The sequence below is a fragment of the Dendropsophus ebraccatus genome, chromosome 2, assembly GCF_027789765.1.
Source record: "Dendropsophus ebraccatus isolate aDenEbr1 chromosome 2, aDenEbr1.pat, whole genome shotgun sequence".
NCBI lineage: Eukaryota > Metazoa > Chordata > Amphibia > Anura > Hylidae > Dendropsophus > Dendropsophus ebraccatus.
In genome coordinates, this window is record NC_091455.1 from 95,440,975 (window position 1) to 95,454,718 (window position 13,744).

Consider the following 13,744-nt stretch of genomic DNA (forward strand, 5'->3'; position numbering starts at 1 on the left):
GATCTGCTGTCAGTTCCTGTCAGGGACAGAGGTGGACATACAGCAGCTGATAAGTCCTGAAACACTTTAAATTTTTTAAACAGAATTAATTTACAAATTTGTATAACTTTCTGACACCAGTTTGATGTGAAAGTACGCTTTATAGGGTAATACTATTATTATTAAAAAATAAAATAAAATAAAATCTAAGCTTATCATAATAAAGAATATTGTTTTGAGATAAAGACGTATCTGCAGTCTCCATCATTTTTATTAAGCAGACATTTTGAAACATTGATCTAGTGGGTTGTTAACACATGTATTTATTATGCTTAATAACGTCCTACATGTGTTCACACCAGCAGCATGTTCTACAGTGCCCGGAAGTAAGACCAGACAAGATAAAGTTACTTTGTTTCTTCTACTGTGTAGAAACAGTGACCAGGTGCTGAGGAGGAATGAGCAGCACTGCTTACATTGAGGACAAAAGTGCTTGGATCTTCTAGCATACACAGGGAAACACATCAATCAAGTTGGCAACAATGGTTGTAGAACCTGTCTGAAGAACTGCATTCCCATGTAGAAATCTGCCTTGGCTCAGTGATCAACCAGCTCCACCTGCTGGACCCTGGACCCATCATCAAGGAGCAGAGATGACAATGGGGCTTTAAAGCCATGGAATGGGTCTGGGGCTCAGTCAAAACAAGACTGTATGGTGTCAAATTTTAAGTGTTGCAATAAAGACAAATCACAAATGTTGTACTGTCATGGTCTGTAGTTTAAACCACTGATACAAACAGGGACATTAGATTCTACATATCTTAACATACCAAGCCACTGTACTTACTGCAAAACCAGACTGTTCCGCTATGGCCCCTTCGCATATATCTGGCAGGCCGGTTTCCATCCATGATGGGAATGGATAGAGACACCGGATGACACAAGCTGGATCTTTTGCATCTGGCATCCCATACGTTGCCCCATAGGGTAAAATGGGGAAAGGTGCCGGACATATGGGCCATCTGGCATGTTTGTCCTCCATCCAGTAAAAAACTGTCACCTGCCAACTGTGATCTGTCACCTGCACAACGGATGGCAAATATGCTGGATGACGTACATATGTGAACCCGGTCTATGGTCTTTAATTTTATAACAGGGCTGTCCTACCATTAGAAAGTATCCCCTTTCCACTGCTGGGACTCCCACATGATCTTGAAAAAGGGTAAAGTCAGTTAGTTATTTGGCTATGCCAAACAAAAGCTGGCTGTGTTGTCAAATTGACCCCAATAAATCGTACAAGATTTTTTTTTATTTTTTTTTTAAATGTCTAAATACGATGTAAATGGGGGAGATTAATCATAGAGGTGTAAAGTAGAATTGTCTTAGATCAGATTCCCCTTTTACATTCCTCACAGATTCTTTGGAAAATGAAAGGTGGAATCTGATTGGTTGCTAGGGGTGACTAAGACAATTCTACTTTACACCATGTTTGATAAATCTCCCCCAATGGCCTATATGAAGTGCCTACAAAACAGGTTCTGGTACAGACCTTTATTGATACTGAAGCCCCTTTTACACAGGTCAATTATCAGCAAGGAGCATTGCTAGAAACACTCCTTTAGTCGATAATCGGCCTGTGTAAATGTATCAGCGATCAGCCGAGGAGCTGGAAAACGCCCACTTGTCGACTGATCACATTTTTTGTGCAGCTTCAAGATTTATCACTATCTGCCGCACATCTTCATGTGTAAACACAGGGACCATTTGTTTGGCCCGGCCGAGCGAACAATCATGCCTTCTAGGCACTGCAAACAAATGCTGATCTGTGCTCGCTTGCATCCTTGCACTGCCCCATATCGGGCCACATAAAAGGCCCATCACCTTTTTATCTGTATTTTGCTTCACTATTTGTCAGCCAAAACCAGGACTTGAGACATGTATAATTTTTTCCCTAATACATTTTTCAATGTACTGTATGTTTGACTGCCATTTTTCCGGAGCACTGGGGGCAGGTCCGCCATCTTCCGGTGTGTTGATATCCCCTCCCCTCTGTGATGTTATGAGGCTCCATTGATTCTAATGGAGCCGTGTCACAGAGGACAGGGGTTCCATCACACTGCGGGCCCGCAAGTGGGCTGGTGCTCAGGGAAAGTCCAGCACCAAGCACAGGAACCGGGCGGCGTTTAAAAAAAGGACTACACCACTGTGCCGTCGCTGATTGATTGAAGTAAAAAAAAAAAGCAGCGATTTACCTGATGATACATTTGCTTTAAATAGCCGTGGCTGAGTTGGCTGAGTCTACTGTGGCCAATAAGTGGCTAAGCAGGTAATTTCATGTGCTGACACTGAAATCAGTGACAGCAGAGGAACAAGGAATCTAAGGTTTGTTTTTTAAACCCGCCTGAGCACATTTATGGCTATGTTCACACTAACAACAGCCGTTATTTGGAACGCAAAACAATAGCCATTGTTTTGAGTGTCAAACAAGGGCTGTGCTTTAGCATGTTTCTACAGCAAACATCGCAATAACGGCCATAGGAACAATATTTTAGTTCAATACTGACTACTGGCCCTTTTGGGAGTGTTTTAATAATATTATGTAATAAAACATCCATTGACTTTATTTCAAAGGAAGGTTGAAAAAAAAAAGTACTGTGTGTGAACAAGCTAAAATAACGGATGCTGTGTGCACAATAACGGCTGCGAATAAATGACATGAACATTATTTTGAGGGCCCCCACGAACAGCCGCCATTGTGTGAACCAACAACAGTTGTTTCCATAGAATTCAATGTAAATCACTGAATTATGAAAACAGCCGTTGTTTTAAATGAAAAAGACAGCTGTTGTTTGCTTAAAAAGAATATTGCATGAACATAGCAATATAAAAAGTTACTCATCAGAGTGCTTGAAAGAGAATAGGTATGTTACAAATATAGGCTATGTTTGCTTTTTCTTTTTAAAATGACGTTTGTTACTGCCGCATTTTAATTGACCTCAATTGGATGCATAGAAGTCAATGGAATGATGGCCGCCCATTGCCCCCAGTGTATTAAATGACGGACATTGTCTACATGGACATCGCGGGACCCGCCGCTGGAACCGGGGAGGTGAGTGGACGTCTTTTCCCTTGGCCACCTCCTCCCCGGTCCCAGCAAAAAAGTGCCCCCCCCCCCCCCCCCGCTGGAATACTCCTTTAAATTCAATGGACTTTTCAATTAAAGACACCCTGCCTAATGGTGCGTTTACACGTAACGATTATCGTACAAATTTGCACGATAACGATCGAATTCGAACGATAATTGTACGTGTAAACGCAGCAAACGACGAACGATACATCACTCATTTTGATCTTTCAACATGTTATCGAATCGTCGTTCGTCGTTCGCAAAAAATTCGAAAATCGTTCCGTGTGAACAGTCGTTCGCCGATTTAACCAATGTGTGAGATAGGCTTAAGCGTTCGCAAAACAATCGCTAAACAAATTTTCCGTACGATATATCGTACCGTATAAACGCTGATCGTTATGAAAAAAAAAATCGTTACTCCAACATCGTTAATCGTACGATCGGGCCAATTATCGTTTTGTGTAAACGCACCATAAATAATGCACCAGCAACCTTCATTGAAATGTTGGGCGGCCAAAACGTGAAGTGACTGAACATGAACATAGCCATAGACTGAAATGCTGGGTCCCAAGCATCAGAGTTGCCTATTTGTCTAGTTTATTATTGAATACTAAAACTCTGTGATGCTATGGGCAGCCTATTGAGATATGAATACCCCTATAAAATGTGAGTGCAGTGAAGGGCACTGAAAATGTTCACAGCTGCCAATAATTGTGACAACTATGAAAGGATGAGACACACCAGCCACCTCTCCTGCAGAAGCAGTCAGCCACACATGGCTTTTGTAGGAGTGTCCTTCATCATAGCCAACAGCTAAAAAGTATTACACAGTACTAGTCCAATTCTTAGACAGACAGCTTTCATTTACCTTTTTTGTAAAATGCATTAACCATATAGGGACAATTTCCTCTTTCTCTTCACAAAATTGTTCTATAGCAGCCCAGGTGTGAATTACAAGAAATCATATAACCTAACTCTAAATTGTATAGAATATTAGTAGTCACCTCTAAAATGACCTGTATAATTGTACTCAGCTTTCAGCCTTGTGCTTGTATATGGTCACAAATAGAGATGAGCAAACTGGGTTCGGGTTCGGGTCAATCCGAACCCGAACTTTGGGCATTTGATTAGCGGTGGCTGCTGAACTTGGATAAAGCTCTAAGGCTATGTGGAAATCATGGATATAGTCATTGGCTTTATCCATGTTTTCCAGACAACCTTACAGCTTTATCCAGGTTCAGCAGCCCCAGCTAATCAAATGCCGAATGTTCAGGTTCGGATCAACTCGAACTCGAACCCGGTTTGCTCATCTCTAGTCACAAACCTATCCACAATTCCAATATTCTATATAATATTCAATATATTTTACAGAAAGGATTACATTATTGCATGTATAATACATGAAGTCTACAAAGACCATAAGCTATAAATCCTATGCATAATACACATGAAGCCCACAAAGACCATAAGCTATTTGAAATAAACACAAGATGGATACATTATTGCACAAGACACAGAAGTCAGAGTAGAAATTCAGTTATTTCTTATTACATACTTACATACCAATTCACATTAGGAGGGAGTATATTTAATGAAGAAAATCATAGTCCTGTAAGAAGAATCTACCTGCTGCATTGGCTGTTAGGAAATGTATGGCTTAGAGCTCCATAAAGGACAGCAGTGCTACTGTACAGAGAGAGGGAGGGGATACAGTAGTCTGCTGCTTGCTGATGTCCAGCTGTGGAGAAACTACAACTTTCAGCATCCCCTAACTAATGCAGGCTGCCAAGGCATGCTGGGGTTTTTAGTTCTACAATAGCTGCAGGCTCATTGCCAGTATTTAGTACTACAATATAATACAGCATAACAAGTATTTATTAGTACAATATAATACAATATAGCAAGTATTTAGTACTACAATATAATACAATATAGCAAGTATTTATTGGTAAAATATAATACAATATAGCAAGTATTTATTAGTACAATATAATACAATATAGCAAGTATTTATTAGTACAATATAATTTAATATAGCAAGTATTTATTGAAAAAATAAACATAATACAATTCTATAGCGAGCCATTTATACATTGGGATAACCCGATTTAGGAAGAGATGACTACCTGGATAATATAACACAGATCTTTTGTCCAGGCGTCTCCTTGTGCAAAACCTTTAGGAAAAAACATGTTGGCAATTTCTCCGCAAAAAAAAAACAAAAAACGGTATACGTATACGTATTACATAGAATTGCATCTGCTGTATAGTTATACATGTCACTACAGCATGTACATAGCCGGCCAGTCATCTGCTACCTGCCCATACACATCCCCTCCGATTACATTGCATTCGTTTCCATGTGAAAACATTGCTAAGCAATTTAATGACTTTTAATGTTTTAGTTAGAATAGAATAATAGCAACATTGGCATAAACCGTTGTTATTATTATTACTAAATAATAATAATAATAATTATTATTATTATTATTATTATTATTATTATTATTATTATTAATAATAATAATAATAATAATAATAAGGATAATAGTATTTATAGCGGTTGAAGTATATTTTGTTATATATAGTATATTTGATAAAGTGTTATTACTATATTATTATTATTATTACTATTATTATTACTACACAATCTTATTCATGTAGTTTTGATGTCACTGATAGGGTCTTCAGAGTGATACCCAGCTTTGACAGGACACGCATCACTGGCCGGGTTTTACACAGCTGCTTCCTTGTGACAATCAATAACTTCAAATGGATTTTTTATTTTTTTAACGTCAACTGTATGACAGGGAAGTCCCAGAAATATTTATATACATTAACTTTAGTGCAATGAAACTAGTAATGTCTTTAATAATAATAATAATAATAATAATAATAATAATAATAATAATAATGATGATAATAATAATAATAATAATAATAATAATAATAATAATAATAATAATATTGTTGTTGCAGTTATTTTTTGCTGAAAAAGTATTTTCTGAATAAAGAAGTGAGTGCCCCACAGCCCAGCAGCTAGGCTGTAGTACCATCCCATTATGATGTGGAATGGGCCACTGACTAGCTGCCCCTACAGAACTTGACCTTTGCTGTGGCAGCGACCTTTGCTCCTGTCATCCCTCCATTACACTTGTCACCTGGCTGTTCGTGCTCTCTCTGTGATGTCAGTGCTTCCTCCTGGAATATATGTAGAGGGAGGGCTGACTGCCACTAGTGAGGAGACAGTCCTGCCTCTCTCATCTACATAAGAGGAGGAGGAGGAGGCACCCAGACAGCAGGCTACCTGTACCTGACTCCTGTAGCCAGAGGACACTAGGCTCATCAGACAGCCAGACAGCACACAGGTAAGTCACCCTCACACCACTTATACTTGTCACTGGCTGCATTCCCACATCTTTCATGGACATTATGTGACTTGCAGAAGGTTACTATTACTGTGGTAGAATATTCTCAGGTACATGGACTATATATATATATATATATATATATATATATATATATATATATATCGGTAAATCTTATTCTCTGTCTTTATAGGACGATTAGCAGACTCTGTAGCGACCATGTCCACGGTGTCTGGGGACATGTACGATGAATCAGACTGCATCTGCTCCTATGGGATGAAACTGACCTGGGACATCAATGACCCCAAGCTGCCGCAGGTGAGTGCCGCACTGTGCAGCATCTCATAGAGTAGGATAGCACCTGGCTGGAGCAGAGATAGAATGAATGAGAACCTGGGACCTGTGGAAGTTCAAAGACTCCGCGTATACAAACAGTTCTTTTTACACTAAGTAGAGCCTGACAGATACTCTCACACTGCAGGCACAGAGAGCTGGGGAGGAATATGCAGCTTCACTGGCTGCAAACACAACAAGCAGCACCACAAAAGCCTTCTATAAGCAGAGTATATAGTCACAGAAGACAATACAATTATCAATGGCAACAGGAGCTGCCACCAAATAGTCATATCTATCTATCTATCTATCTATCTATCTATCTATCTATCTATCTCCTATCTATCTATCTATCTATCTATCTATCTATCTATCTATCTATCTATCTATCTATCTATCTCCTATCTATCTATCTATCTCCTATCTATCTACCTATCTCCTATCTATCTATCTATCTATCTATCTATCTATCTATCTATCTATCTATCTATCTCCTATCTATCTATCTCCTATCTATCTATCTATCTATCTATCTACTATATATATCCTATCTATCTACTATATATCTCCTATCTATCTATCTATCTATCTATCTATCTATCTATCTATCTATCTATCTACTATCTATCTCCTATTTATCTATCTATCTATCTATCTATCTATCTATCTATCTATCTATCTATCTATCTATCCATCCAACTAGCAATCTATCAGTTTTCTATCTGCTTACCTGTTAGTAATCTATCATATATGTCATATCAATAAACTAGTTAAGCTATCCGCTGAAAAGTAGAAAAGTATTGATAATGCAAGTGTAAGGTGATCAGAATGAATTAGCTGAACCGAGGAAATACAAACATACTGTATGTTAAGCTGTACAGTACTATTGTCTAGAAACGCTATTTGTCTCCAGAATAAATATCCACAGTGTATTCTTCTATTATTATTATTATTATTATTATTATTATTATTATTATTATTATTAGTAGTAGTAGTAGTAGTAGTAGTAGTAGTAGTAGTAGTAGTAATAGCAGCAGTAGTAGTAGTAGTAATAGCAGTAGTAGTAAGTTTCTTTTGCAATCGTTTGTTAGGATATTACATATCAGGGGTCCCATACAAAGCAAATGAGTAATCTCATAGTCAAGGGCAGGACATTCTCTTCCTCAGAAGCGGCTGCTTTGCTGTTCTTCTGGTTTCTGCTGCCTGGAGATTTCCTAAACACCCTTCGTTTTGGTTGAATTAGAGGGAAGAATTCGATGAAAAATAGGTTAAAAATCAATGAAACTCTGCAAGGACAAATGACACCTTTATGTCAAAACCAGTTCATTCACTGCTTAGTTATTACTGTTGTAGTATTTATACAAGTATGAAATTATTTATAATTTGTATAAATATATTTCTAAGAAACAGAAAGCAACCTTTGAAGAATCTTGGTTTTTTAAAACATATAAAAACAACTGATGACAATAGAGACACGATTTTCTCGTTTTTCTATTACTTGTGACCTACTCAGACTTACAGTATAATTAATTTCAGTAATTTTTAGGATGAAAGATATATATATATATATATATATATATATATATATATATATATATATATGTGTGTGTGTGTGTGTGTTTGTACAACACTTGTGATAAAGTGCAAGGTAGCTCATTGATCAGGGAATTATTTAACTAGCACTATATCATACATACAGGGGCACTTGTGCTGTGAATATTACAGTGTGTACTTAGTAAAGCATCGGCAAACATCCTTGTCTAAGCTATCAATAGGGAACATGTCATCGCTGTTACTGGACTGTTCATTCTCAATTCTGGGCTGCTTATCTATTGCCTAACAGGTCTTGTCCCCAAGCAAACATCTCCACACAGCTAATAGTTGCAGAGTTACCTTTATAACAATAATAATAATAATTATTATTATTATTATAATTATTATTATAATTTTTTATTACTTCTACAACTATTATTATTATTATTATTATTATTATTACCACTATTATTATTGTTCGTTTTGAAATCAATAACGTTGTAAATTATTCACTTTGCTCAACAAATGAGCAGGACTGGAGCAGAGAGTTCAGGAAGGGATCTAGAAATCTCCAAACATTTTCCAAATCTTATGATTATAGTTTGCCAAGTCTCCCAATTCTTCTTCTTTTTCTATCTTTTTTTTTTCAGAAAAAATTATTTACTGTTGTTTTCTTTGCAGAGGCAAAACCAAGAATCACTATAACTATGAGATGGTAAATGATCCATGTGTTATCAGTCTATGGAAGCAGTGATTCTGATTTGTCCTTTCCAGACATAGTCCTGCCTAGATATGCGCCTCTTTATATCTTATAGCGTATATCTTATTCAGAGTTCAAATAGCCTTTTAGTAGGACAAGAGGAAAGAGATTTCTATTATGAACAAGTGCTGACATCCAGGAGAATGGCCCTGATTTACACCTGATATCTAGCACTGGCTGCCCCCATAAGATTGGGCGATTACATTAGTGTCAATTGCAGATTAGTGTTTATATTGTATACTGTAAAATGACTATAATTGATCTCATCTGATATTTTCAGGATATAAAGCAATATGACACCTTCCAGGAATGGACAGACGGATATGTGAGGTTCATATACAGTGGAGAAGACAAGAATGCTCAGCGCCATCTTAGTGGCTGGGCCATGAGGAACACCAATAACCACAACTGTCAGATCCTGAAGAAGTCCTGTCTGGGGGTGGTGGTCTGCAGCAGGGGCTGCACATTGCTGGATGGGGGCAAGCTACAGCTCAGGCCGGCAATCTGTGACAAGGCAAGGCAGAAGCAACAAAGTGAGTTCCCTTTATTATTCACTATCACTGTGATTGGGGCTCTTGTTGTCCCTAGTGCACACTAGAGTTTAGCCGATGCGGCTTCTGAGCCATGTGATGGCAAACACCGCTCTGTATGAATACACACCGCAGACTGCTCCTATAGCTGCACAGGTTATTAGTGAACATGGACCTGACCTCCAGTCTCTAGCCTTTGATTTCCCATGGTGACAATGCCATATATACTACTAATACTACTGTGCTTTGGACATGGCTTTCAGTTTCAGGATGTGGAAAATACCTATGCCATGTATATTATGAAGTGATCATATGAAAAGCGGTTGTTTTATGATACAGCTGTAAATGAGAAAGCACATCTGATGTACATAGCAGCTATAGGTTCATACCCATAGTACAAACAATGTATGCCTAGCTTAGAATATTCCTGTGGCTGCCTTGTACAACCCAATGTCTACTGGTGTAGCCCTTGTATACCTTTTCTGTATTTAAGTAGTATATATATTGAGGGAGATTTATCAAACATGGTTTAAAGAGAAGCTGGCTCAGTTGCCCCTAGCAACCAATCAGATTCCACCTTTCATTCCTCTTCATTCTTTGGAAAATGAAAGGTGGAATCTGATTGGTTGCTAGGGGCAACTGAGCCAGTTTCACTTTACACCATGTTTGATACATCTCCCCAATTATATCTATTTTATTATGGTTACATTTAAAAAAAAATAAATTAAAATAATAAAGTATGTAAAAATTGGACACAAACAACAGGTATAAAGTATCTGCTATATGTTGTGTAGACCTGTGTGATTTGACCACATACACTGTACATGTTTCTCTATGTAGAACACATGGGTAATATGTTTAATTTGTACTTTGCAGAAAAACTCTGCAGCAACTGTAACTTTGCTCTAGAACTGATCCCTTGTAGGGGTCACAGCGGTTATCCAGTTACCAATTTCTGGCGCCTAGATGGAAAAGCCATCTTCTTTCAGGTAATATTTAGAATACAATGTACAGGATGATTTTGTATTTGGGGAAAAAAAATGAAAAAATAAAAGGCTATTTCTGATGAGATAAACCACTTTTTTTTAAGTTCACCAATATGGTGTGCTGCGGTGACCTTCTAGTCACTCTCTATGGACCCCTATTTTATGCTTGCCTGCACCCACTAACACATTGCAAAGTCTTGGATGTGCTGTTCTCTTGGAGGGGGAAAAATATTTATTTATCTCTCTCTCTCTCTCTCTCTATATATATATAAATATATATATTTTTTAATTTGGTCTTTTCATAGAAACATAGAGGACTGATGGCAAAAGCCCACCTGGTCCATCTAGTCAACCCTATTATTATTATTATTATTATTATTATTATCTTCTTCAGATAGAAATATGTTTAACCCAGGAAGGTTTAAGTCCATTTACTGTGGATTTACCTACCACATCTGCTGGAAGTTTGTTCCCGCACATACAGTACAATTCTTTCAGCTAAATTCCTTTTTGTAGTCTTTGCTATGGCTGAACAAAAAGAATGCAGACTAACATATTCTGCTACCCCAACCACATAGGCCACTCAGTCAAGCAAGACAGACATATCAGCCATATTTCGAGTGAAACCGATCATATACCGTCAATCTGGTTTATAATAACAATTTGTGATTTTTTTCAGGCGAAGGGAGTTCATGACCATCCAAGACCAGAAAGTAAATCAGAGACAGAAGCTAGACGAAGTGCCGTAAAAAGACAAATGTCCTCTTCTCACCTGTCACAGAAAAAGAAGCTTCTGGAATCTGAGGTGAGGAAAAAGCTCTCAGGAGCAGCTCTGTAGTGCACTTATGTTTCGCTTCATGGAGCACACCTATATGGCAGCTGACTGATGGCTCATTACCTATGCTTAGTGTTAAGACCTTATTGTGATTAATATTATTGGCGTTAATGTACATATGTATTCTAGATCCCCCCAACATATGTCATATTGTCTTTGATCTCTATCCTTGCATCATTCCAGACTGTAAACCATTAACAGTAGATTGACTTAAAGGGGTTATCCAGTGCTACAAAAACATGGCCACTTTCTTTCAGAGACAACACAACTCTTGTCTCCAGTTCAGGTGAGGTTTGCAATTAAGCTCCATTCACTTCAATGGAACTGAACAGCAAAAACCCGCCCAAGCTGGAGACAAGAGTAGTACTGTCTCTGGAAGAAAGTGGCCATGTTTTTGTAGCGCTGAATAACCCCTTTAGGCTATGTTCACATTACGAATTTCCATAAAACTATGGCCGTTGTTGCCGATTGCAACGCCTATGGAATCCCGTCCGGAGTGTATACTGCTGCTATTCTGCCGTATGCGGCTGCTATTCTGCTGTATGCTCCATAGTGTGCAGTGCAGAGTTCTGAAGCCGGCGCGCACGAATGTGGCCGCATCAGAACTAAGCGGCACTAAAGATCATCCGGCCGGTACTGCAGCACCGGCTGGGATGATCTTTTCTGAGATCGGCCGTTCCGTGACCCAATGTCTGAACACAGCTTTAAGGTTAAAAGGCCTGACTGGAAGTATCTGTTGAGAATTGTTTGTGGCACAGTATCCAATAAAACGATTATTACAGTGCTTGTATATATATTTACTGGTCCTCGTAGATTTTATACAACAAAAGTGCCTTTTATAAAGAAAAACATACCCTATGGGAAAGATTTATCAAACTGGAGTAAAGTAGAATTGTCTTAGTTGCCCCTAGCAACCAATCAGATTCCACCTTTCATTTTTCAAAGACTGTGTGAGGAATGAAAAGTGGAATCTGATTGGTTGCTAGGGGCAACTAAGACAATTCTACTTCACACCAGTTTGATAAATCTCCCCCTATGTGTTATCTCCCTACACTATTTTATGTCCATCTGGTATATAGAAATATTACTTATTAATATGTGTACTTTTCTATTGCTCTGTTTCAGGTGGGAAGATACAATGATAGTGGCGGACATTTCCCCCATCCCATATCTTGCTTGGAGGGATCTGAACGCCTCAGTCTTGTTGCAGATGGAAGCTTTCCCCTAACACCACAACACTATTCATCATTTCAGAATTCTGATCCCTACAAGGCCAACTATGATCCTATGGGATATCAGGGGGATACTGTGGTACCATTTTCAAAATGCCCTAGTAGAATATATGTGCCCAGAACGCCATGCAGTTATGATTTCCATGTCCCTGGATATATGACTTCAAATTCCTACCCTCCACTGTATAAGGAAGCAGTGGGTAGTTTGCCAGATAGTGACCGAGTTCAGTTAAATGGAACTCAGCCTAATCTTGGTGTGCTGAACACACATGAGAGGAGTTATGATGCCCCCGGTAAGCACAATGGATGGAAACAAATATTTTCCAAAAATGGATATGTGGACAGAAATGACTATCCCCAAATTCAGCCAAACAATGGTCACTCCTATTACAATGCTGAGTACCCATGCAGATATGCAAGGTCACCATCTCCAGCCTTACAAACCGTTATTACAACAACCACCAAGGTTTCCTACCAAGCCTACAAACCTCCTGTGGTTAAATATGCTGACAATCTATGTGAAGTCAAAGCTCTGCCAAACTATGCACACATGCAAGACAGCATATCAGAAGGCGTCTTTAGTGACATAAAAGCTCAAGATGATTTCACGGTCATCAAATCAGCACTAGGTTACCAAGAACAAGTCCCACCAAAACCTGAGAGAGTGGACAACTTGGACTTTTATCGATATGGTACATGTATGGGCAATGGCTTCTCAGGACAGCCTTACCGATATGAAAACACAGACTACTAACGTATAGGCAATGGCAAATTTTGTATGATCAATAAACTTGATTAAGACATTACCTTAATCTGAACAGTCCTTGTATGTTGATATTATTTATGGAAATAGGCTTTGACAAGTCAGTCTAAGGCTATGTTCACACACTGTCAAAATGACGGACGTTTATATTGGACGGCCATCACTTAATGACAAATAACAGCAGTTATTTGTTGTTAAATAGTGGTTTTCCGATAAAAATGTGCATATCGCCCAATAGTATACCGATTACTTATCTGTGTTATGTAGGATAACCTGTAAGATAGTCAGTCTCCTTTTT

General features: G+C 38.3%; 2 protein-coding genes across 7 annotated transcripts in view; one reads left to right on the forward strand and one right to left on the reverse strand.

Annotated features, from left to right (window-relative positions):
* The window catches only part of SYCP2L (synaptonemal complex protein 2 like), a 209,361-nt gene extending 208,309 nt beyond the window's left edge, over nt 1–1,052 (reverse strand). For 3 of the 5 annotated variants that reach the window (XM_069958020.1, XM_069958018.1, XM_069958016.1), the window contains exon 1: nt 827–1,052. In XM_069958020.1, coding sequence (XP_069814121.1) covers nt 827–1,021 — 195 coding nt within the window. In that variant the 5' untranslated portion in view covers nt 1,022–1,052. The remainder of the gene's footprint in view (nt 1–826) is intronic. The other 2 variants (XM_069958019.1, XM_069958017.1) reach the window with 1 other exon arrangement.
* On the forward strand, nt 1,032–13,501 carry GCM2 (glial cells missing transcription factor 2). 2 transcript variants are annotated; one of them, XM_069958023.1, is made up of 6 exons: nt 1,032–1,201; nt 6,668–6,792; nt 9,381–9,633; nt 10,507–10,619; nt 11,296–11,421; nt 12,577–13,501. In XM_069958023.1, exons 1-6 carry the CDS (start codon nt 1,186–1,188, stop codon nt 13,435–13,437), a joined length of 1,494 nt encoding a protein of 497 aa, XP_069814124.1. In that variant the 5' UTR covers nt 1,032–1,185; the 3' UTR covers nt 13,438–13,501. The 2 variants fall into 2 exon arrangements, with proteins under 2 accessions (XP_069814124.1, XP_069814125.1); XM_069958024.1 differs by lacking the exon at nt 1,032–1,201 and adding an exon at nt 6,348–6,474.
* Nucleotides 13,502–13,744: the final 243 nt, after the last annotated feature.

Bases quoted from the DNA above. Each gene is read 5' to 3' on its own strand.
- GCM2 (XM_069958023.1), top strand. The intron at 10,620-11,295 runs GTAATATTTAGA...GATTTTTTTCAG, and splicing joins GAAAAGCCATCTTCTTTCAG to GCGAAGGGAGTTCATGACCA. The intron at 11,422-12,576 runs GTGAGGAAAAAG...GCTCTGTTTCAG, and splicing joins AGAAGCTTCTGGAATCTGAG to GTGGGAAGATACAATGATAG.